At 32.6% G+C, this 26590-nt stretch overlaps 3 protein-coding genes across 3 annotated transcripts in view; 2 read left to right on the top strand and 1 right to left on the bottom strand.

The window, feature by feature from the left end:
- LOC111698411 (cingulin) overlaps positions 1-6212 on the top strand; it is a 31962-nt gene extending 25750 nt beyond the window's left edge. Inside the window, exons 19-25 of the mRNA XM_023468744.1 lie at positions 110-526; positions 712-752; positions 791-1373; positions 3166-3278; positions 3428-3510; positions 4036-4223; positions 5315-6212. Coding sequence (XP_023324512.1) covers positions 110-526; positions 712-752; positions 791-1373; positions 3166-3278; positions 3428-3510; positions 4036-4223; positions 5315-5473 — 1584 coding nt within the window. The 3' untranslated portion in view covers positions 5474-6212. The remainder of the gene's footprint in view (positions 1-109; positions 527-711; positions 753-790; positions 1374-3165; positions 3279-3427; positions 3511-4035; positions 4224-5314) is intronic.
- Positions 6213-10500: 4288 nt separating this feature from the next.
- Positions 10501-26590, top strand: part of LOC111698410 (uncharacterized) — a 17977-nt gene continuing 1887 nt past the window's right edge. Inside the window, exons 1-3 of the mRNA XM_023468743.1 lie at positions 10501-10570; positions 23796-23857; positions 24309-24405. Of these exons, the coding sequence (XP_023324511.1) occupies positions 23797-23857; positions 24309-24405 (158 nt within the window). The 5' untranslated portion in view covers positions 10501-10570; position 23796. The remainder of the gene's footprint in view (positions 10571-23795; positions 23858-24308; positions 24406-26590) is intronic.
- LOC111698421 (alpha-aminoadipic semialdehyde synthase, mitochondrial) lies at positions 12574-23901 on the bottom strand. Its single transcript, XM_023468759.1, has 27 exons — positions 23683-23901; positions 23411-23470; positions 23256-23334; positions 22395-22508; positions 21948-22060; positions 19904-20014; positions 19490-19579; positions 19225-19336; positions 18874-18965; positions 18660-18804; positions 18343-18533; positions 18089-18272; positions 17905-17990; positions 17698-17842; positions 17421-17633; positions 17230-17293; positions 16955-17041; positions 16688-16777; positions 16290-16391; positions 16147-16235; positions 15545-15717; positions 14959-15049; positions 14078-14160; positions 13971-14010; positions 13829-13906; positions 13383-13513; positions 12574-12701 (listed from the first exon to the last, which is right to left on the bottom strand). Exons 1-26 carry the CDS (start codon positions 23742-23744, stop codon positions 13388-13390), a joined length of 2820 nt encoding a protein of 939 aa, XP_023324527.1. The 5' UTR covers positions 23745-23901; the 3' UTR covers positions 12574-12701; positions 13383-13387.

Raw genomic sequence — 26590 nt, 5'->3', positions numbered from 1 at the left:
TATTTAGACTGGTAAGGTGAAGTTTATTCTGCATTATTTAGACTGGTAAGGTGAAGTATATTCTGCATTATTTAGACTGGTAAGGTGAAGTTTATTCTGCATTATTTAGACTGGTAAGGATGATGACCGTCTTTCGACAATAGAGGAGAGCAGCAGTATGGAGCTTCAAGCATCAGAGTGGGAGCAAGAAATCATGCAGCTCCGAACCCAGCTGGAGCTCCTAGAGCAGGAGCACAGCTGTTCCTTGGAGCAGAGTAATATAGACTGGAGCAGTAGAGTGGAGGATCTCCAGGAAGAACTAGAGAAGGAGAGAACTCTGAGAAAAGCTGCGGAGCAGGGACGGATAGAGTTAGAGGAGAGATTAAACCTCCAGCAGGTTCAATCTTCTCCTAGTACAGTTCTCAAATCTGAGCAGCAGCTCTCCAGTCTACCGGAGTTAAGCGATACCAAGGTTTGGGGTAGAGAATATGAATTTACCAAAGATATTCCAACATTTACTCCTCATACTCCAGCCTTATCAAACCAGGTAGTATAAATTCATGAATTTATTTTAAACGGCATCTTATTAACATTTTTGATCTCATGTTGATTGAATTGAAACTCAACCGAGATTTTAGGAATTCGTCCTTACTCCTTAATTTTTGCTTTACCAATTACTGATTCTTTTTAATATTTTTTTTTGTGGGTTTTGTTAAAGAATTTATATTTTAGGGTCCAAGTTCATTACCCGCAGATTTAGTCAACACTGCACATATTTTAATATCTTGAATTTATCAATGTAACGAATTGCTAGGGAGGTGAGAAGGTTGCAGGATCTCCGAAGAATAATTCAGGAGGAGTGTGATCAACTTCTTCTACGGAAGGAGCGTTTGAAAGAAGAGGTCGGATTTTCTCTCTCCTTTAATCCCTCCTGGGAGGGGGATACTTTTTTGGGCACACCATTTCTCGAGGCGGGGCTAGGGAATCTTGCACTAGGTGATGGATGTAAAGAAGAGGAACCCGTACCACCACCTCCTCCTACTGATGCTAGGAACTGGAGCTGGGATTGGTTGGACCAGGAGGAAAAGGACGGAGAGGATAAGAGTACAGTGTTCAGAGCATGGGGTGTAAACAAACCATTAGGAGCCGAGGGATCAGCACGCTCCTCTAGATCTAGAACCAGAAATAGGGTTGGGAATGTCAGGGAAAAGATGGTGGAAGGGTTGGATCTCATGACGAGAAGGTTTGGTGATGGTTTGAGTAGAGAAGAGTCAGCTGATGGATTATCTAGTCACGTGGTTTCCGGTTGTACAGATGCATGTACACAGATCCCCAGCTGTGATGAGCTGGAGATTCAAACAGAAGCTGTTGCTGCTCTAGCCACAGCGTACAAGGTGGTGGATTGGATTGTTTTGCTTCACAAATTTTACAAATCTTCACAACATTTTTTTTTTAAATGACTGTAGTTCTAATTTCAAGTGACCCTCCATATTTTTATTCGTCTGTCCGATTCACAAGGGTACCCTTTTAAACCTTTGTATGAGATTCACAACACACACTTTTAAACCTTTGTATAAGATTCACAACACACACTTTTAAACCTTTTTATGAGATTCAAAACACACCCTTTTAAACCTTTTTTTATGAAATTCAAAACACACCCTTTTAAACCTTTTTATGAGATTCAAAACACACCCTTTTAAACCTTTTTTTATGAAATTCAAAACACACCCTTTTAAACCTTTGTATAAGATTCACAACACACACTTTTAAACCTTTTTATGAGATCCTTAATTTGCTAATTAGTTATTTCTATAAAAGTGACTTGTTGATCAGATCGATAATGAAGGAAAAGATTAATTTAACACTTTTCAAGATAAAGAACGCCGATATCTTCCTCATTGTTACTCGGATAAGTTTATAAAAGGATACTGTTGTGAATCAGACATGCCACTCTACATATACATGGAAAGTCATATGAAATTATGTCCACATTTCCTTTACACTTATGGTAGAATGTATTTTTAAAATACACTTTCTGTATTTTAAAATTTTTTTTAATGTTCGTAAAAACTATGACCTCCTCCTTTCGTTTTTAATTCTGCACAGCATTTTTTGCACATCTTATGTTTTTCACTGTTTAGTTCATTGAACTAAATTGAATGAATGAGAATGCACGCTATTTTTTTTACTTTGACTTATGTACTTACAGTGTGTTCTACGTATCATGATGATCAAAAATGTTACATTCATAAAATTAATTCTATTAAAAAAACTTATATCATGATAAAGTAAAACATTCTCTATTGATCATGTAAAGTGAAACACACTGTATATAAATATATATCTAAAGTTTTCTTTAATATTTCGTGGTTTATTGGAATTGCACTGTAAGGTGTTTTAGCATGTATGTACGAACATATAGATCTTAGATAAAGTTTATCATTTTCCCAACTTTTGATTTATTGAACTAGGGCTAATTCATTCAGAGTCTAAAACTAAAGAATGAAAAGTTTCGACTTAAATGTGAAGTTTCAGCTTAATTACCACTTCTGACTTAATTTAAACCTGAATCTACCCTGGGGTTAAATATTTAATTCGCCAAAATCGACGATTAAAATTTAAACCCAGGGTTAAAAATCTTGAAATGCTGCATTTTACCTATTTGTCTTTTAATCAATCATCATTCAGCTGAGAAAGCGGCATTCAACTTTACGATAGATTTAATAGTGAAAATCTTGATTGAAGAAATTTCACTTTTTAGATTAATTAATTTTGCATGTAAACCCAAAAAACTGTTGTAACTGGAAATATGTTTTGTTTTTGGTTTCGTAAATTACTTATAATTAAAAAAACAGCTGATAAGTGATGGTTACGTGAATCCTTTTCTCTGATTGGTTCAGATTTTCCCCGGGAAATTCAAATTTACTTTCAAGGTTAAATTAAGAAAGTGTAATTTTTTAGTAGCAACTCATTATTTTACAGAACTTTTAAGCTATTACTTAAATTTCGCGCATTCTTTAGTTTTAAACTCATGAGGTTCAAAAGTTTAGTGGACAAACTTTGAACCATTTTATAATGTTGTACTTCTGTTATTTGTAAATTAATTGAAAAGAAGGTCTTATATGATATATTTTTTTGTTATTTAATTTGAACATATTTAAATTTTGTTGTCAATGTTTAAAGGTTGTGTACTGTGATATTGAACGTGAGAAAGCAAAGCTTGTACAAGAGCTGGCACAGGCCAGTAGTACTGTTGTACAACCAGACTCAGGACTGTACAGTTGTTTACAAAATAGGTAAAAAAAACAAAGGAATAGAATAGGTTTGCTTGAACGTAAAACGCCAAAAGTCTGGACCAAATTCACAGAATTTTTTTTGGAAACCCAAAAATCAATTTTTTACGCACATTTTCGGGCACTTCAGCTCGTCATTTTTAATATTTTAGACTGAATGAACAGACAAGAAGATGTGAACAGCTGCATACAGCGCTATTACGACAGCAGGCTCAAACTAAACATATTCTAGAAAGTAAGCCGTTAATCTTATGTTTTTTTTAATAATATCTTTAATTTTAAGTATGTTGAGAATTATGATAAATCATTCTTATAATTTTGTTATTTTATGAAACTAAACACTGTCCAAAACTCAAATTTTTTCCTTTTTTCTAATATCTTTATTCTAATGCAGACCTTCGATATTTATAAATCAAAGTTTAAAATATTAAAGGTTTACACCATTAGGTTCCAGAGATTTAGGAATTAGAAAGTTAAAGTCTGGTGCAAGTATGCCGAGCAGGGGATTTTTTGTATTGTACATATACACATACTCCCGATCTTAATATCCATTGTGGAAACTTTTAATTTTAGCATCTATAAAAAAACCACACCCATCCATATCTTCATTTTAGTTAGTGCTCCCTTGATTAAAGCTTCCTCCTTCAACCCTGCCTGGGTACATTTACAATGTGGATATCGAATAACGATTAATTTAATCTGCAGATTAACAATTATCCATAATACCCTAGTTTTCAGCTCAAGTATTATTATATTCTAGGTTCTCGGGAGCAGCATCTGTCAGAGGTGGAGCAGCTGGAAAGTTTAGTAGCAGCTGCACAGCAGCTTGTAGCTAAACAGACCAACAAGTATACTCAGCAGCTTGAGAAGCTTTCACTTGCAGATCGTGTAATATTAGAGCTGGTGGAGGAGAATGATGCTCTTGTAACTGCTCTAACAGATCTTCAGGTGTAACCTTTACAATAATTCTTCCACTGTCAATTTTCAAGAAAATCAGACTTTTATCAATCTAAATTTTAACAACGTTTGAATTGTGTGAAAAGTCGAAAAAATGTCATTTAAAATTGCACTTATTGAAACCCACCTTGGCTAGGCTTATACATTTTTTTCGTTTTCAATCATAGACTTTGGTTTCTAAAGCATGTGTACACAATGCACATTGCAGAATTAAAATTGAGAAATTTTAAAAATTGACATTTATATCCAATCCTATCTTAACTTAAGGAAGAACCTCATTTTAACTACTTGGCGACTTTTTCAATTATTTAGTTTTTAAAATAAAACTTGTTTACTTGGTTTCCTTCAACATGTTAAAACTTATCAACTGAGTTTTTGCCACAAACTCAAATTCTCTTATCCCTATATCTTCGCGACCTGATGGTGTAAACCTTTGATATTTCAAACATAGATTATTTGATCTATTAAAATTTATAGTTTGAAATAGATAAGGTCTACGACATAGAGATTAGAAAATCAGATTTTGTGGCAAAGATTCAACAATTTAACAACCTGAATTTATATGCACTATAGTTAGCTCGGGGTTGAGAAATTTTGATTTTTCTCAATAATTCTCCTGAGTTAAAGGTTTATTAACATAAACCTTGCCATCTAAAATTATTTAAAATGAGAGATATTTTTAACTTAGGTTACAGCAATTATTAGATTAAAAAAAAACTTCAATTTTTCTTGAAATCTATTTTCAAGAGCAAAAATGTTTAGTTGAGATTTGAGAAAGGATATTTGAATTGTGGTATAGAAATCATTTCCTATATTTTACGATGGTATTTAAACTTTCTACATGGAAGGGGGGGGGAGGTCATACATGATTTTATTATTTAGACAACTTAATTGGTATTGTACATACTAAACCATAAAAATTACAAAATAAACAGTTAAGAATGAAACTGCTGGATTAAAGAAATCTACAGAATACTTGATAATGTCAACAGATGTTTCATTTTTTATTCTTCAATTCAAATATCTATTAAATTACAAGTTCACAACATACAATTATACAATAAAATGAATTTTTTTTTCAGAGGAAAACCAGAATTCATAAACAATCTCAACAACCTCAAATATCCCCTGAAACCCCTGATAACAACACTGAAAATCTAGATATTCTTAAATATTCTGAGAACTCTGTGGAATTAGAATCTCATTCTGATAACTTCTATCTCGAAGTCGAGGAAATATAAAATTAGATTTCACGTTGCCTCAAATTAAAGGGATTGTATGCGTAAATGCGAAGGCCACAGTTTTACACCGTGGTTACTTTTATACTAACAAGCAAATTCTGAACATTCAGGCGATATTTTCTCCATTTCAAGATAGTTAATATTCAAAGAACTGAAGGATTAATTTCCTTCATTAGTCGAATAATATAATGCTCGTACAATTATAAATCAAATTATATTGATGATTTTGTTTTGAAAGATCTTTTGTTAACTTCCTGCAATTTGATAATATGTTCTTTAGGGTGTCTATATAAAACCATAAACTGAGCCAGCTTTGCACTTTCTGTCACTTTTAATTTTGTAACTTCGTGTACAATATAAGTTTAAATCTGTTGTACAATGTACAGCTGTGTAGAGACGTGAAAGCACATAAATATGTACTGCATATATGTATCATGTTTATCTTTACATTAAAGGTCAGAATTGTCAATATAAATCTACCGTCCTAATATATGTGATGTCAACATATTTAAAATTGTACACATAAATGTTAAATTATGAAGTATTATTATTATGTATTTAATGTATAAATGTATGTTTACATATTTGTATTTCTTGACCCTTGAACTATGTGTCTAGTCACTTTCTGAGACTCATTATATATATATATAATGTTTATATATGTGTATATATAGTTTATATATATATAGTTTTTGAACTGTTCCAAAAATAGTTAACAATTAACCATCAAATATATCAATCAAAGAATTATATTTTTAACGATAATTTTCACGATTTATGTTTGAAAATCATTTAGTGTTGATACGGGAAAAAAATGGTATGATTATGATACAGGGTGTCCCACGAAACATGAAAGTTGGTGAATAGTTTAAAATGTCTTCTTCCATAATTTGTTGAAATGTGTGATATCAAAGAAAATAATAAAAATATCATATGGCAGTCATTTTTTTTATCGAAATAAACTGCAAACAGTCTTTAATATCTAAGTTAGTATATGGAAGACGACATTAAATCTATTCACCAACTGTTATGTACTTTGGGTAATTTTATTAAACAATTTGTAGGGAGTTTTTACATATACTTAAAACTCTACATAATATAAATAATATAAAAATAATATCAATATAAAATAATACCAATATCAATATAATTTAATAATAATATCAAAATATAATATAATATTATAAAAATATCAATATAATATAATAATAATATCAATATAATTTAATAAAAATATTAATATAATGAAATAACAATATCAAAATATAATATAATAATGATATAATTTAATACAATATAATAACATCAATATAATATAATAATAATATAGTGGGGCTCAGCAAGCTGTTAAATGGGAATAAGACAGTTAGACTTAACTAATGCCTTCAAATAAGGATATGGGCATAAAACACCTCAATTGTGTAGTATACACAGACCTATTTCAATTAATAAGTTAATTTTTAAAGGGATTGTAAAGGAAAAACGAAAGGGGGTGTAGGCTGAAGCCTAAGAACTTCAGGAGATGATCGAGACCTGTAAGAGTTCAATCTGATGTTCCTGTCTCGAGGAACTTGATTTAAAACTGAGTCAAAATTATACCAAAACTAACACATAAGATTCGGTATAATATTTTTAGTTCTAAACAGATCATATTCAGCAAATGCGCAACCAATCTGAAAACGACGATATCCCAGAAGAGCCTGAAAAACTCAGGTCTGCTCATTTATTATTTGAATTTAATAATTTTTCATTTTTAATAGATATACGTTGATAATATAATTGATTTGTCCGTATCACGGGACCAAACTCCCACCAATGGCAGTGCAGTAACATTTTCACGTGTCTCCGTCAGCATCACATGACAATGGTACTGCACTGTCATTGGTGGGAGTTCTATTGGGAAATATATCCCTGAACATCGATCGAATTAGTTTACTGCAGAATTTTTGATGCATTTTTCGTCGTCGTTATGTAATAATTTTTAAAAATCGATTCTCAAAACGTAACCACCCAAATGGATGATTTTGAGCGTCAACTTTACGCTCAAACTCAGTAATTAAACATCATTAAAAAATTGTATATGTCTTAACTGAATCCAAAAAAATTTCTCTTCACAACTAAACTCTTAGTTGAACCACCACACATTGCCGGTATACAAGTTATAAGTTAAGTATTATCCAGAATTCCGACCTGCACACTGAACATTAAATATTACGCATGCATCAGAATAGCAAAGATTTTATTCGGGCGTAACAAGACAAGCCTTCGCATTTCTCAAATATTGCTGAAATAACGGAGATAATTATGTACGTTTTCTCTCAAGGATATTCCACTTGAAAATGCGTAATTTGCGAAAACATTTTTTAACTTGGCCGCGGGAGGACATCATCTTTAACGGAACCCCATTTTCATTGGAAACTCACTTTTCCAGTTTATTAGAGATCACAAAATTGCATTGGAGACCACAAACTTGTTATTGAAGACCCCAAACTATTCGTTGGAGCTGCACTGCAAATTTAAACTAGACAAATTTTGCTGGAAAACCCTAGGTCCCCCTTGTAAAGATTATCATCGGAGAACCCTTTTTTATTTTCTAATTCAACAGAGAGGCCCAGGTTTCAATCGAAGGTTGCCGATATCATCATTGAGGTCGCTGATTCATTAAGGAGGTCGCCGATTTATCAAGAAGGTCGCCGATTTATCAAGGAGGTCGCCTATTCATCATGGAGGTCGCTGAATCATTAAATAGGTCGCCGATTCATTAAGTAGGTCGCCGATTTATTAAAGAGGTCGCCGATTTATCAAGGAGGTCGCCGTTTATCAAGGAGGTCGCCTATTCATCATGGAGGTCGCTGAATCATTAAATAGGTCGCCGATTCATTAAGTAGGTCGCCGATTCATTAAGGAGGTCGCCGATTCATCAAGGAGGTCGTAGATTCATCAAGGAGGTCGCCGATTCATCAAGGAGGTCGCCGATGATTCAATATTGCGTATATTTGGATACGTTATGCTGCATTTCGTGTAGGAAGAAGGAAAGGGGAGGGAATGTATTCAAGTTTTATGTCACTATTTTTACTCTATAAGTTGTATCAACATGATGACTGTTCAGAAAATAACTAAATCACTATTCCGGTTAAATCCTGATCAAGACACGACAAAACTGTTCTTGACGGATTAAAGTTTTGGGTTTAGATTAGGACGTTAAAAATTGTAACATTCAAGTTTTAAGCCCCCCCCCCCTTCTAAGAAGGACTTAATTAATTTGCAACTGTATTAATTGCTTCAAGTTTATAATTCAAAATATAATTTATAATTAACCTCTAAAATAGTAGTTTTTCTTAATTTTATACATTTAAATTGAAAAAACAAATTCTTCTTTAAACCATGCATTAAAAATTAATTGATTCTAGGGCGTGGGACTGATGTCGCTGCCCCCCCCCTCCCTTCCCCCCTTCCTCCTCTTTTTGCGGGATAAAGACAATTAACCTCCGACCGCCAGCTATTAATATTCACACCGATGGTTTACACTTCAACTCTTTCTAAATTAGTATTAAGTAATGTATTTATTACTTATTCTGTTTCCGTTCATTTTTGATTTTAAATCTTTGAACTTTTTGACTTTAACAAATAGTCCTAAATCTGGTTATCATTTAATTTGTTTAAACGATAACTTTTTCTATTTTTTAAACCTTTAATTATCCATTTTCTCTTTTTGCTCTTTTCTATATGACACTGCAGTTGTTTGTCTAAGCTGTGAAATTTTGCAATTTTGTAACAATTGGTCATAATTACACATTATAGAAATCATAGCGTGGGAGTTTTTGTGAACTTGAAATTCTATATAACGGATATCTTGTAGTAAAATTTAATATGAATTCTATATAACGGATATCTTGTAGTAAAATTTAATATGAATTCTATATAACGGATATCTTGTAGTAAAATTTAATATGAATTCTATATAACGGATATCTTGTAGTAAAATTTAATATGACTGAACCATATTTTTGCAGGAACATGCTGATACATGCTGATATAAACATGCATTTGTGATTGTTAACATTTTTCTTTCTTATGTTTCTTTTAAATACACATGGAATGATGGAAGTGTTATAATTTCCTGGATTATTTCGTAGAATTGAGAATACGTTTCGGATAAACTTTATTCTGTAATATACTATTTTACTCATAACTTAAATTATTTGTTTGATTTTTGCTTCATCATTATTGATCAAAATACTCAGAAACAAGGGGTTGCAAATTTTTCTCCAAAAAAATTGATGGCGGAAATTAAAACTTCCGAAAATTTAAATCTTTTGGAATTTTATCTAAAATTTGCTAATATGTATTTCTTTTAATGGTTATCTTTTCAAAACCGTAATTTACAGGGTTTCCAAAAAAGATGACGACCTGAAACTCCTTAAAATTTAAGGAGAGGGAATTTGGTTTTCTTTATTAGGTCTGAAATAAAATATGTTCATGGTATACACTGATAAAGACTGTATAAATATTGTTGAAAAGTCCTCTTTGAAGTCTCATTTATTGTTAGTAACCCTGTATATTTAATATGACATGTCCTTTTTTCTTCAGAATTCCTGAAATCGTTTAACGAATAATAATGTACATCTATCTACTTGTCTATCTATTAGATTACATATGGCATGTGGTCTCTCCTATAGTTCCTTAGATCAGTAATCAACAGGCACTCAACCAGTGAACAATATTTCTATACCAGGGGGGGGTAATATAATATATTGCCCAATTTCGGACAAAAGCCCAAATTATCTTTGCACGAAGAGACATTTGTCTAATTTGTATTCCAAAAGTCTTTAATTTACCAGTTCTTTTAAAATTTGACTGAAATATTAGACTAAACGAAATAAGTGTTTTCTCAATCAGTTTTAGGAAATTAGGTTTCGATGTCAATTCTTTTTGAGTATTGCCATGTTTTTATTGGGATACACTGTATCTTAAGCTAACCGTTAAAGTTCTAACGAATAATAAAACAATAATTCTCATTATTTGAAAGAAACCAATTTGCTTTGATAAAATGCACTAGTCCAGCTTCTAAACTTCTCACACAACAAACACTTCAAGGTAAAAATAGTAGTTTACGTTATTCCACTAAATATATTATATACTAAAATATATATGTATTGAAGACTAAAAATATGTCTATATTACTTAGCAATTCAAAGATGAATGACTGAGATTTTTGGTTGAGAATTCTATCAACAAAAGAAATACAAATCAGGGTTAAAGAAATAAAGAACTGAAGAACTGAAGAACTAAAGAACTGAAGAACTAAAGAACTAAAGAACTAAAGAACTAAAGAACTAAAGAACTAAAGAACTTAAAATTTGGCATTTACTGTAGAGGTAACGTTAAGTGACCCTCCGCTGAAACAGTGGCATGTCTGATTCACAATCACAACTAACTTTTTGAACCTATTATTGAGTTAGTAATAATTAGCAAGATTTTATGTTGTGAAATTCTAACACTTTCCTTTGTTGTCTCTTTAGCTTAAATTCGTGAGTCAGTTTTGTTTAGAAACTGCAATTGAAAATGATCCTATTTTAGGAAGAAAAAAAGGATATTTTATTCATTCTTGATCCGATTAAATGGTTATATTTTATTTAAAACTGCAACTAATCTAAAATTATTTATAAAATTATTCAAACGATTTAAAATTTTATTGTCAGAATCATATTGGTAAAGATAATAAAATAATTCTTTTAATCAATAATTGCCTGTTAAGATAAAGCAAAGAAAAAGTTGGTCACGGAAGAATTCTTCCGCATCATCTAGTTTGACACATGAACACATGAACAAACATAATACACTTAAACATACTGTGCAATGTGCACGCACGTAACGTAAAGTCTGGAAAAATTCCGTGCAAATTTTCATAAATTCAGGCAATTTTTTTTCTAAAAAGAGATTTTAAAGATAACATATTTATCGATCACTGTTCGATATATTTACATTTAATAAAGAAACTGATTCCTTGTCAAAAATTTTAATTTTCTTATGTGTATAATTTTGACTAATTGATCTAGCAGCAGGTTTCTTTCCATATTGTCCAAAATTTGATTTTAAAGTTAAATTTCATCATTAGAACCGTTTTTAAATTAAATGGAAGCAGTGCTCGAATTCATAAGAATATCTTTATATCTATGATAGTTAATCTTATATTTATTTATTTTTACAGTTGTACTCTGTTTGTATGTAAAAATTCGGCTAGATTAAACAGTTAAAGATTAAAATATAAAGACGTTTTTCCGTCAGGTTGCAAAAATATAAGTATAAAAAACAAGGGTTTGTTGTGGTAAAATTTTCCATTTGAGTTTAAAGACGGGTTCAGATTGAGATAAGCCAAGAAGCGCTGGTAATTCGTCTTCAATTTTTGTATTTACTTGTAGGTAGATTTAATCAATGTCAAATATTTCCAAACAAGATATGAGAAGGGGGGGCACCATATGTTAAATATTCTAATATAAAAGATAAATGGTGCAGTTTAAGAATGAAATGACTAGGCTCTGGTGGAAAACCACAAAAAATAGAAAAACGTGCAGGATTTAAATTTGAATTATGAAGAGTGCAGATTTCAATTCAAGGTTATGCAAATATCTTTCCAGTTTTCACATCTAGTTCTCCTCCAGTAAATATACTTGTTGCGAATTTCAAATTATGGAATTGCTTTTCTCATTTTTTTGTGTTTTGTCATTTTTTTCATGGTTTAAGATCTAAGATTTAAAAATATATATTTTGATATTTTTTAATTTTCCCTTCAAACTAACAGCTAACAAAATCATAAAAAATGTTTATTCTCTGCACGGGCAGCCGTAGTACATTTGAATTTCCGAGCCGGGTCAACCGGTTTCCGGTCCCAGTTTGTACTGTATCGCCCGGGCATTGGGTAAATAATGCAGAAACTCAATAGGACTAGCCGGTGCAACAAGGATGACGCGGTCAGACTTTAGGTCGAATTTACTTTTACTAAAGGGACAGAGCTGCGTGTCTGTCATCATTACGACACTGCCCCTTTAAACATATATATTTGTTATTAATTGGAAATCTATGCATAAAAATATGAAGGATCAGGAATAACTTTTTATTTAACATAAATTTATATTTAACAGGTATTTAAGAATGTCCAACAATAATTCTGTCGTCATGAGTTTTTTCTGAGCCTTGGAATATCTCTATAGTCTTGACCCTGGGCTGTCTAAACACATAAATGTTCAATTTGTTCAAGTTTGATGGCTATATTGAAAAAGTATTATAGTTCAAGTGTATGTATCTAGTTTACAGGAGTAATGAAGAACCCACATTTAACCATGCAAAACATGGTTAACTATTAAACAACCAAAACATGATAAATATACACTAGTATTGAAGTAGGAAATATTCTCACCTTTAACCTTAACCACATATAATTTATTGAAAATAATTTGAACTATATTCTACATAGAATCATGTAATTATAGGGTATTTTGACGTTCGGGGGTCTGAGTGAGACAAAATACAGACAATTACGAGAATACAAAAGGAATTGAGTCTTTGCCAATCTCTATATCTTTGCAACCTTAATATATCTTAATATATCTATATCTTTGGACCTTGAATATTTAAAACTTTAAATTATGTTAGATCAAATAACCTAAATTTGAAATGTCAAATGTTACATATCAGGTTGCAAAAATAATGGAATTTGAGAATTTTAGTTTGTGCAAATGCTCAATTCCTTAACTTTAGTATTTCTCATTTACTAATGGATTAGAATACACTGTTGCATCCTTAGTTTATACCGTAAATATGCTTTAAAGGTTATATTACTATAGATATGTATAATATATGCATGATCTATTTAAAGTTTGTATAATGTAGCATACTTGTCTACCTGTACCTGGATTATAAAAATGTAGATTTCTCTGTATCTTGTATACCCTCTGCTCTTAAACGTTGAAGCATTGGTTTCCAAATATCTTTAGTAAACGGTAAAACCATTCCTTTCTTCTGGATCTCCCCATCTAGAACCTAATAAACCAATTCATTTAACAATAAGGGGTTTAATCATCTAGTTTATGTTGGATAAAATAGGTATTTGCTTACAATATCTAAAAACCAAAAAGTAAATGATTGAATCAAGAGTCAATCACAATCCTTAAAATTATGAAAATCAATAAAATAGAAATTAATCAAGAAATCAAATCAAAACATCTATAGCAATGCATCAAAACTTGTATCATAGATGCATTTAAACACGTCTTTAATTCATCATATCAATTTAAGATCTAGATATAAAGAATAGAAATTCAGTTTGTATAGAGAATGAGAGGATCAGTATATTACCATTTTTGTAGCAATAGCACAGGGATATCCAACAGTTTTAGCCATAGCAATGTATCCATTAGGGTCTCCGTAGTGAACCTAAATAAGATTTTTTCAAGGAAATTCGGACAAAATGAAAATAAAGATTTTAATCTGATGTTACCATATTGATCCCTTTTAGTTCACGTCTACCGTCGGGCCATCTGAATGTTTAAACAATGGTTAAAAACTAAGAATTTGACAAATCTATATTTTGTTTTATTTAAATACCTGACTGTAACCTCATGTCTCATCAGAATCATATCTCTCTCATCCTTCTCATAGGACAATCTCTTAGATAGATGATGACTCACCTAGATCAATATTATAGATTAGGGATGGTAGCACGCAAAACCACTTATGGTCATTTTGGACTGTATATTGAAAATATGTATTTGCCAGATAATAACAAGAGTTTATGTTTTTGTATTAGAAAGCTGACATCAAAAGCTGACATCAAGTATTGGAAATCAAGAGTTGAAAATCAAGAGCTGGAGATTAAGAGTTGAAGATCAAGAGTTGGAGATCAAGAGTTGAAGATCAAGAGTTGGAGATCAAGAGTTGAATATCAAGATTTGGAGATTAAGAGTTGGAGATCGAGAGTTGGAGATCAAGAGTTGGAGTTGAAGAGTTGAAGATGAAGAGTTGGATATCAAGAGTTAAATATCAAGAGTTGAAGATGAAGAGTTTGAGATGAAGAGTTGGAGATCAAGAGTTGGAGCTCAAGAGTTGGATAGCAAGAGTTTGAGATCAGAGTTGAAGATCAAGAGTTGGATTTCCACAGTTGAAAATCAAGATATGGAGATTAAGAGTTGAAGAGTTGGAGATCAAGAGTTGAAGATCAAGAGTTGGAGATGAAGAGTTGAAGATGAAGAGTTTAAGATCAAGAGTTTGAGATCAAAAGTTTGAGATCAAGAGTTTGAGATCAAGAGTTGAAGATGAAGAGTTTGAGATCAAGAGTTGGAGATTGAGTTGAAGATGAAGAGTTGGAGATGAAGAGTTGGAGATGAAGAGTTGGAGATGAAGAGTTGGAGATGAAGAGTTGGAGATGAAGAGTTGAAGATGAAGAGGTTGAGATCAAGAACTTATAAATATAAATGAGAAGAACTTACAGTATCAAGTGGAGATCCTGCTTTCATGATTGGAGAATCAGACATTAATCCCAGATCTTCAATAACCTTTAACATCTTCGCAGACTCTAATCTAAACACAAGAAATAATATATTTCAGAACATTTTGGTCAATAAGATAGAATGAAGATACAAATAAACCATGTTTTACAGATTAAGTGCTAATTTTAAGTGTGGATATGAAGTTCAAGTATCAGAGCTGGGAACTTTAGAATGGGATATCCTTAATCCCGATCAGTTAATTAATCTAGAGATTAATAACAATAGGATAACAAGCATTATTTAATCTGAGCTGAAAACTTTAGAATGAAATAACCAATTGGAAGATAAATTTGCTTCTCTGGAGTTTAAATTCATGTGGAGAACAAGCAATATTTAAACTGGATATTAAGAAAAAGAGTGGTTTAAGCCTTAATCCTGATATCCACCATTCTAAAGTTTTCAGCTCTGGAGATTAAGAAAAAAAGGAGATTAAGAATTAATCCTTATATCCACCATTCAAAAGTTCCCAGCTCAGGTTACACAATGTCTGACATGAGGGGAAAAATACATGATTTTTGTGAATTACCTATCTAAAAGAACATCCTTCAAATTATCATAAAAAATAGAATCTGTTTGATTCATGAGATGGCACATATACTGCTTCCAGGTGAGCTCAGGTCCATTCTCATGTAGTACAGGAGTAGGTGTAGGGTCCAGCAGACCCAGTTTTACCAAACCTTTCACTGCATCAACATAACCCTGAATATAAATATTATTCAGTATTTTAACAATTGTTTATGGAGCTTGTAAAATTAGCTAACAGTCAATATTGACACAACTCTGACCCATTCAACATTGACATTTCTTTTTCTTATATATATCTCTTTTTTAAGTGGCCACACCACATGGATTTTACGGTTCTGTCAATATTCCAGAAAACTGTGACTTTCGATCACAATTTGAGCCATTAAACATAATTTTTTAGAGTTTTTTCTACAACACTTTTTGTCGCTATATGCATTTTGAATTATAGACCAAAACAAGTTTGATTTCAAATAGAAGAAACCGAATGCTGCTCACTCTGGTTAGTCCGGAGTGACACATAAACATGGACAAAAGTTAACAAACAAATGCTTGACAGTTGAATACCTATTAAATTAGAACATTTGAACTTAGATATTTAATTACCTTGTACCGTAGTGTTCCTCGTAGAATTGTAGAAGCTTCATTGATAGAATACAGTTCCCCGTATATTGTACTGTCTCTGTTGGGGTATCCTGTTAGATAAAAAGATTGTAACTTGTAAAAATATTAAAATAAGGTTAAAATACCTTCAAGACTGAATCCTGGAAGGAAATCCATTGGAACAACAGACTCCAGTAAACCACCATTCTCCTCAACTTCAACCACATTCCCGTTCTGCAGATACTTTGCTAAACACAGACACAGATTAGGGAGTGAACAGGTAAAATAACTTGTGCAAATTACAACCAGGGGCGGACTAAACCATTATCTTAGGGGGGGGGGGCATAATTGCGCCCCCCTCCTCCAATAGCTCAGGGTGGGTTCCCTTTAGTCCTCCCCTGATAACAACCCTACAAGCTCTATAAGATTGATTCATGATGTTTTCTTAGCAACCCATCTTGTCATGTAAATTATTGATGTTTTAAACTTGAATTTATCTGCTTGTCATGAGGGTTGAAATATACATATCCTGTATTGAACTAACCTCCACTAAGCATGTTGAGAAGAGCACCTCTAGGACTCCAGGAGAACTTGTATCCAAGAGGGTTATCAGAGCACTCAGGAGCAGGCAGACCTACAAGCGTCATGTTACGATCAACATCATGATCAGTTAGTTGCAAGCTTAATTCTTCACAGTAGAGATAACCAACTTATTACATCTTCCTTCACATTCTTTTTGGTTTTTATATTTTATATTTTATTTATATTTTATATATAAAATTACAGGAAACAATGTTTTTCATAATTTTACCTCCACAGAAAGAAACAAATGATTCAATTTTTCCTCCTCCAGTGTGCACTGCATCAAAGCACTCCAGAGCAAGGAAATGGTCAATTCCTAAATCAGAATTTTTTTTTTAAAAAAGGTTTAGAAAAAATGCATATGAAGTTTAGAGAATTGTTAAGTTGAAAGGTATCAATAAAAGTCAGTAGTCAGAAGGTTATAAACGAGCTGGCATTTATTATTATTGAAGAAATAAAATAAAATTCTGAATCCAGAAGTTAAGAAATAACTGAATATTTGACCTGGATCCACTCCACATTCATTAACAGCTGTTATTCCAGCTTGAACAGCCTCACCATGAAGATTCTAAAAAAATAATGGTGAAAAACTACTCAGACATACATTTTGGTAACAAGAAAGCGTAGCAATATAATGTTCAAACTGAATTATTCAAGTAAAAAATGACAAATCCAGTAAGGATCAAAATTATTACCTTCAATGCTTGTGATTGATATGATGCAGTAACCATGTTGACTTTGTTGGCAATACATCTCTTGGCAATATCAGCATGAATAGTCCAGGGTAGGAGGGAGACAACAACATCATGAGATTTCATTAAATCATCAAGCATGTCTGGTCTTTCTTGTACATTGAGGAGAACTGGTTCAGTTCTTTCATATTTAGATGAGAGTGTATCAGCTTCAGACTATATATATAAATAGAGTAAATATGATTGGAAATATGAACTGAGGATTGATATGACTGTTTACCTTCAAAGCTGAAGCTACAGTGATCCCCAAATCTGAATCTCTGGTGAGGTATTCTATAACAGGAGCACTCACATATCCAGCACCAAGCACCAATGCTTTCTTACTTGAAGAGAAGTCCCCACACACCTTCATGGCATTAGCTTCCCTGAACAAATGATATTAATCTTCTGTTTATTTGTGCAAATATTTAATTTATCAAGGATTTACCTCAGATCTGCAATATATTCAAAGTCAGGAGTCAGCTTTCCATTTGATGTGATCACAGCTCCAGAAACAATAGGTCCCATTTTATCCTAAACAAGAAATATTTCAAGATCCATTTTATCCGAAATAAAAGAAAATTTTGTGAAGTTACATCAAGGCTAGAATAAATAAACCATTTAGTGGTTACCTTGTTGTCAAGGAAGGGTTTGGTTGCATCAGATTTCATGATATCGGACACATAGGGGTAGAGAAGGTCGCCAAAGAAATCTGTTGCTTCTCTAGGGAGCTGAGTTGGCATGTTATCAATTGAGCAGATTAGAACTCCATCACCCTTGAAGCTCTTTTTGTCCTTATTGTTATCAGCATCATACCTAAATGTGATTTAGAGTTAAAACAGATGTGTCACCGTTTAATTAAAATAAGATGAAAAGATTAGCTTACAGGCAGAAAGGTTCATCAATAGTTGTACACTCATTCATGAACTCAATAGAACCACCAGGATCTGCAGAGATATCACAGATAGCAACTAATCTACTGGGTAGACTAGGCGATCCAGGGGAGGTGGCCAACCAGGGAGTCTTGGCCGGAGTAATCAGGGCCTTGGCATCCGGGATAGTTATTAGTCGAGGGGTCTAAACAAATACAATTTAAGAAACCCTGAGGAACCAAGGAATGATCCGGTTTATGAAATGTAACACAAAAAACATTTCTATAGATTGAGTTAATATTTTTTAGGACTTTTTCACAAAAGTTCTTACCGCTGGGGACCAATATATTCCGTTGACTATAACACTAGCATAAGGAGCATATTTATGAGCAAATGTTGAGATATATCTTTCCGGATGCTCTTCAAACTCATCAACATTATAACCTCCTCCAAGCCTTCTCTCAAACTGATCTGACCTAAATTAACAAGGTTCAGGATAACTATATAATTTCCAACTGCCCCGCCACGCATAACCAATGGTTTACCTGCTAATCTCTGTAGCATACAGTTTGTTTGTATCTCCATGCATAGCAACCTTCTTCAGCATGTTGGGTGCAACATATTCATGAGGAAGCTCCTAAACATATTATTGATAATAACCTAGATTACTTACTGAATATATCCTGGAATATTTCCATGATTTGCCTAGAATATATTTTAGATATTCTACCGGGAATATTCCGTGGATATTTTACCTGAAATATTCCCTGGATATTCTACCTAGAATATATTCTGAATATTTCACCTAGAATATATTCCTGATTAATTACCTGGAATACATTTTGGATAATTTACCTTCCGGATATTTAACCTAGAATATATTCTGGATATTATACCTGGAATATTTCTTGAGCTCCTTGGGACACATTTCCAGATCCAGTAAATACAAAGGTCATGGGACCAATACTCTTAGGCATCATATCTAGAGATATCTCATATCCTGCATCCCTGAGAAATAATTCTTTAGTTTTGTGCTTTTTAAACTTTCTATGACGTTGACTTACAGCCGAATACAAGCTAAACATTCTCTGTTGTCAGGGGGGAATACCTGTATATCTATCTTTCTATCTTTCTATATATCTATATATATTCTATCTGTACCTTATTCCCTGTCTAGCATGATGAGTATTCCTGTAGTTGTGAGCAGGTCCGACATGCATAAATGGAGTATGATGGCCCAGAGCCAATAATCTAAACACCAAAAAGAACATCATTAAACATAGAAAACCTTTCCCTTAGATAATTAGAGTATTTTCTTAAAACAAATCAGTCCTAAAAAAAGCCAATGAGATATTTTTTTTAAATTACAAATTGCTTTTAATAAATATTGCTGTTTTAAGCTTAGGGTGCAAGAGTCCTATCATTTCCTTACTGTGGAGGCCACTTCTTCTAAACATGAAATCCCTTTCATTGCCCCTATCCCCTCTCCCTCCTCTAGCTGGGTTGTAAAAGTGTACTATTGTAACCTTCCTAGAAAATATAGTATTTGAGTATTTAATCCTGATAATCTTTTACCTGAGCCCAAGCCCATGAAGAATATCAATCATCCCTGCAATACCAGCATACTTTCCAAATGCAACAACTCTCTGTCCTTTCTCATCATTCATCTTCTCATAGTCTATACACCTGAACATATAGTCTATACACCTGAACATATAGTCTATACACCTGAACATATAGTCTATACACCTTAATAACATGTAGTCTATACACCTGAACATATAGTCTATACACCTGAACATATAGTCTATACACCTGAACATATCCTTAACATACAGTCTATACACCTGAACATATAGTCTATACACCTGAACATATAGTCTATACACCTGAACATATAGTCTATACACCTTAACATATAATATATTCTATACACCTGAACATATGTTAGCTATAGCTGGCCAAACGGCTTGACTAAAATGGCTAAGTTTTTAAGGAAACTCATGGGTACACTGGGGCTAACATAGGTACACGCTAACACAGGTACACTGGGGCTAACATAGGCTACAAAATTTGAAATTTTGTTGTTGTCCAGATTTAAATTTTTTTCTATTGAGTTTTTAAAATTTTACGAACAACGCTGGCCATTTCATCTAATCTTCTCTATACAGTGAAACCCTTAATAACGAATACATCGAAAGAATTCATCAAATGTCGTATTCTTCACTTTCTGATAATGGAATGTTGCAGATATTTAGTTTTTTAATTAAATGATTATATGGAACTCTTTAAAACTGTTCCCGCATATTAATGGCTATTTATTAATTTTCGCAAATACTGAAATTTACGTAATATAGTATAAAACTCATTGAAAAATTGTCAAGACGACATTTGATAAATTCTTCCGATGTATTCGTTATTAAGGGTTTCACTGTACTAAAGCTCTTCGCTCATATGTATATACATATTAATATAAATTTGTTAGCTATAACTGGCCAAATGGCTGAACCAAATGTGTGGAATTTTTTTGAGGAAACCTAATGGTGCCCTAGGGGTAACAAAGGCTCAGCTACAGTTAAACCCTAAATGATCCATACATCGAAAGAATTTATCAAATGTCGTCTTGACAAATTTTCAATGGGTTTTATACTATTTTATTTAAATCTCAGTACTTGCGAAAATAGATAAATAGCCATGAATATGCGGGAACAGTTTTAAAGAGCTCCATGTAATCATTTAATTAAAAAAACAAAATATCTGCAACATTCCATTATTAGAAAGTGAAGAATACAACATTTGATTAATTCTTTCGATGTATGGCATATTAAGGGTTTAACTGTAGTACTTTATAAATATTTATAAACCTGAACATTGAATCTATTATTCTGAAAACATAATCTATACGTCCTATCCATAAATTTTATATTGTTTATATTATCTTGTATTGTTAATATCAAGATCAGGGGAGGAATAACTAAAATGAAGATAAGGATTATGAGTTCCCATCTCAGAGCATATTATGAACCAGAGTCTAAAACTAAAGAACGAAAAGTTTTGACTTAAATTTTAAGTTCATGGTTAAATGCCACTTTTGACTTAATTTAAACCTGAACTTTAACCGTGAGGTTAAATATTTAACCTTGTGGTTAAATATTTAACTCGCCGAAATCGACGAGTTAAAATTTAAACAGATGTTTAAATTATCTTGAAATCCTGCATTTTCCATATTTGTCTTTTATTCAATCTTCATTCAGCTGCAGCTGAGAAGCGGCATTCAACTTTACGATATATTTAAAAGTGAAAACCTTGTTAAAGAAATTTCACGTTTAAGATAAATTAATTTTTGGGTGTAAACCCAAAAAACGGTTGTATGTTTTGTTTTCGGTTACGTAAGAACAGCTGATTAGCGATGGTTATGTAATATTCTCCGTAAATCCTTTTCTCTGATTGGTTCAGATTTTTCCCGGGAAATTAAAATTTAAAATTGAGAAAGTTTAATATTTATGTAGCTACTCATTATTTTACAGAACTTTTAACCACGAACTTAAAATTCGCGCATTCTTTAGTTTTAGACTCAGGAACCTGAACGGATTTTGATGCAAAGGATGCACATTTTTACCTAATATTCTTCTCGAGCATTGCATCAAGTAAGTCCATGTTGTCCGCCTGTGCTTTAATTGTGTGGGAGAAGAAACAGTATGTCTTGTTAGAGAGCAATGCATCAACTGGAACCTTAACATGATACAATGATGCATATGGTTAGAGAGCAATGCATCAACTGGAACCTTAACATGATACAATGATGCATATGGTTAGAGAGCAATGCATCAATTGGAACCTGAACATGATACAATGATGCATATGGTTAGACCAATACAACAATTGGAACTGAAACATTTTTTATTGATGCATATCATGCAAAATCTCACCTTTCAGCAATGAAAGAAATAGAAAATCATAAATTTTGCATCATCAACTTCCAAACTTGATGCATTTAATACAATTTCAATTACGCATTGCTGAACTCGATAACTATACAAAGTGCAATGTACATTAGCTCCTGCACCTGTTTGACTCCGAATATAACAGAAGCTTCTGACATATCCTCCTGTATCCTAGCTCCTACATTTGCATATGCTGCCATAGGGTAGGCTCGTCGGTTAGAGGGCTGCACGATAACCTAATATAGAGAAATATATAAATATTAGACTTCCTAGACGCTTCATGTCCCTAATCAACCCAGGAATCCGGGAAGACTGTTTGATCAAATCAGTTCAAATGTTTTGCCGTTTTGTGATACAAGCAAATAATTAGACTAGTTTGGAAACGCAGCTTTGTCTAAAGTTTTCCCTGTACAAGTCAATCAACTCAACTAAGAATTTTTTGCCAAGCTACGAACATTCCCGTGGTTCTCCTGAGTTTCCAATCAATATTTGAGGCAAATTCGGTCAAGGGGTTCTAGAGTTATGGTCGGACATTCAAAAACAGAAAGACGAACACGAGACGAAAGACGAGTTTAATACTTTGAATATATAAATTTAGCTTGTCTGTCTGTCTGTTTTTTTTTGTATCCAATAAACGTCAAAACGGATGAACCGATTAGTCCCCAATTTTGTGTGGGACCTCACGTGGCCCCGGGAAGGTTTATGAATGATCAAAATTTCAAATATTTTTCTCCATCAAAATTTGATTTTTATTAAATTTTTGAAAATTTTGAAAATTCACGAAATTTTTTGTTAAAATCCGCGAAATTTTTTTGTTTTGTTTTACGATGTACACAAAGAGAACATGTTCACGATTAAAAACTTCTTATTCAATTGCCAGCAAAGATTATTCGATTAATTAATCTTGAAGTGTTTATGCTGGTTCAGAGAATGTATATTTTTAGTTTTAAAGCCGATAATTCGTTCAATAAAACTGTGTTTACCTTTATTCCTTGTTTTACTAGTTTTCTCACATGTTGGGGTCCCAGGGGAGCTCGCCTCTCCCAAACCGACTGGGTCTCCCTGAAAAACATGTCTCCATTTTTTATCTTACAAAATATTAATTCATTTTTAATTTTTTTTTTATGAATCTACAAACCTTCGAATTGCCATGACTTTCTGGCCGCCCCTTGCAGACATAAATCTGCATTGTTCATTTCTAAAATAATAAAAATATTATAATTATTAATGTTATTATTATGGATATTTTCATTTAATATAATGAAAATTAGGTATGATTATTATGATTATTTTAATTTATTTATTGCTTTGATATTTAATTACAGAAAAAGTGTATAATTGCATTAAAATGCAATACGCAAAAATAATCTTCATATAACCGTAATAAATGCATTTAAAGTAAAAGTATACCTGATGGAATCTATCTGCGTGAGCGGCCGTATTTTACCTCCTAGTTTCCCAACACGATTCATTGCTTTGATTCTGCACAAATTCAATATTTTTGAAGCTTTTGACTTTTTTAGAATGTATCTCAAGCTGTGGACTGTTCTGTCTGCCTCTGTCTATATATCAAATGCTAAATTAGGTAAAATTTGAAAAACTAAAATTTTGTTGATTGTTTGGGCTTCATGAGGCCATTTTAAAATCTGTCGTAGATTTTTTATTTACATCTGACGGATTTTCAACGATTTCTCAGAATTTATAAAAAGTGAAACCATTTTAATTTTCTCCTCTTATATTCAGCGATGTTTTTAATTCTTATCTTTACATTTTTTCTTCAGTAAAACCCATAAAACTGTGGAATATGATGACGACATTTTAGCAGTCTTACATGTATTTGAGGTTCTTTTAAAGCTAACGTTTTACCAGCTGCTTGAAAATCATCTTAAATAGTAAATTTACAGTACAGTACACACTACAATAGCTATTTTTCATGTTTTTAGGCTATTTTAAATCGTCTTCCTTTTCCACAGTTTTGTTAACTTCACTGTAATTAAGAGTGGCTAAATGTTAACTTGAATTTACATATTTTTAAGGTGATTTCAACCCGTTTATCCCTGCTCGTCCTGGTGAGAGCCCTGCCTGTGCTAAGAAGGGGAATTCATATTGTGAATATATAGAAGATTATCCAGTGTAAGAAAACTATGATTTAATATGAATTTATGGATTTAATATGATGTTATGGATATAATATGAATTTATGGAATATGGATTTAAAATCAGATTATTAAATCAGTTCTTTCCCATAACCCTGTAGGTAAAACAAGATAGATTATCAAGTGTAAATAGATGGCAACGTAGAATTTGTTCACTCTCAGTACTGCTGTATTCTGACGTCACAAGTGTCAACAGTTTTATGTGTCCGATAAAATTATTAATATTTGTGATAATAAAGTGCTTATCTTACAGTGAAATAATTGTGCAATTTTGTGTTATTTATTTTCTTTTTTACACCTTTTATTTAATCTTGGAAATCATGTCAACTAAATGGAGAAAATATTGTCTTCATTATTTGACACTTGTGACGGCATGAATAATTATCCATTTCTCTGTTGCCACCTATTGATACACATATTTCTTGTCTTATTTTGATCTCATTTTCAAAATCTGTTGTAGATAAACTTAATTCTTTAAAATATATATAGACAAAAAGTTAAAAATAGCAAATAACAAAATTTTTTCATCAAATGGGCTTAAAAGTGGCCCACTCACTTCATGACGAGGACCCCCAGTTGTAAAAGTAGGAAGTAAAGGTAAGAAGCGGAAGTAGAATTAGGAGGTAGAAGTAGAAAATAGGAAGTAGAAAGTAGGAAGTAGGAAGTAGAAGTAAGGCGTTGAAGAAGGACGTTGAAGAAGGAGAAAGTAGGAAGTAGGAAGTAGGAAGTAGGAAGTAGGAAGTAGGAAGTAGGAAGTAGGAAGTAGGAAGTAGAGAGTAGGAAGGAGGAATTAGAAGAAGGACGTGGAAGTAGGAAGTGGAAGTAGGAACTAGAAAAAAGACGGAGAAGTAGGAAATATAATTAGGAAGTAGAAGTAGGAAAAAGGAAGAAGGAAGTAGGAAGTAGGAAGTAAGAAGGAAGTAGGAAGTAGGAAGTAGGAAGTAGGAATAGGAAGTAAGAAGTAGAAGTAGGAAGTAGAAGTAGGAAGTGTGAGTAGGACGTGGAAGTAGGAAGTTGAAGTGGAAGTAAGAAGTAGAAGTAAGAAGTAGAAAGTAGAAGTATGAAGAAGAAGTAGGAAGAAGAAGTAGCAAGTAGAAGTAGGAAATAGGAAGTAGAAAGTAGGAAGTAGGAAGTAGAAGTAGGACGTTGAAGAAGGACATTGAAGAAGGAGAAAGGAGGAAGTACGAAGTAGGACGGAGGAAGTAGAAGAAGGACATTGAAGTAGGAAGTGGAAGTAGAAATTGGAAAAAAGAAGTAGAAGTAGGAAGTAGGATGTAGGAAGTAAGTAGGAATTAGGAAGTAGGTAGTAGGAAGTATAAGTAGGACATGGAAGTAGGAAGTGGAAGTAGAAATAGGAAGTAAGAAGTAGAAGTAGGAAGTTGAAGTGGAGATAAGAAGCAGAAGTAAGAAGTAGAAAGTAGAAGTAGGATGAATAAGTGAATAAGTAGGAAGTAGAAGTAGAAAGAAGATGTAAGAAGTAGACTAGGAAGTAATAGTCAGAAGTAGGAAGTAGGAAGTAGGGGAATACTAAGGAGGGGCCTTCCTAGTCTACTTGAAAACAGGGAAAATATGAAATGTAGTTTTCAAAAGTGTTTCTCCGTCAAAACGCCAAAAACAATCAATTTCTTTACTGAATTAATCATTTTATATGTTCTGTAATGTTCCAGAAATCCTTAGTTAGAATTTTGCAAGGTCCAATATGATGTGGGGAAACCCCTTATGTACAGGGTTACCGATAAAGAGTAAGACTTTAATAACAGCCTAAAACTCCTTATATATAAATCAAATTTTCTTTTAATGGTGTATTTAATTTAATGGTTTGGGAAAAATATAGACAAGTCTATGGCTATATGGGAACAATAAATGTCTTAGTCTTTTAGGGTACTGGGTACCCTGTATCAATGGTATTTTTTCAATGTTATAATTATTTGAAAACGCGTACAAGAATATTTTCTATATTTCCGGGCTAGGTCTCCCGGTCAGCTCACAATAGACTGCTGGCTTCTGGCATTCTTAACCCTCGGAGAAAGGAAGTACAGGGGCGCAATAACAGCTTAACTGGTAGTAACATATAGTCTCTACACCTGAACATATAGTCTATACACCTGAACATATAGTCTATACACCTGAACATATAGTCTATACACCTTAACATATAGTCT

This window comes from Eurytemora carolleeae, unplaced genomic scaffold, assembly GCF_000591075.1.
Source record: "Eurytemora carolleeae unplaced genomic scaffold, Eaff_2.0 scaffold50, whole genome shotgun sequence".
NCBI lineage: Eukaryota > Metazoa > Arthropoda > Copepoda > Calanoida > Temoridae > Eurytemora > Eurytemora carolleeae.
Note: the sequence above shows the minus strand (reverse complement) of the source record. Positions and strands in the feature narration are given on the sequence as shown.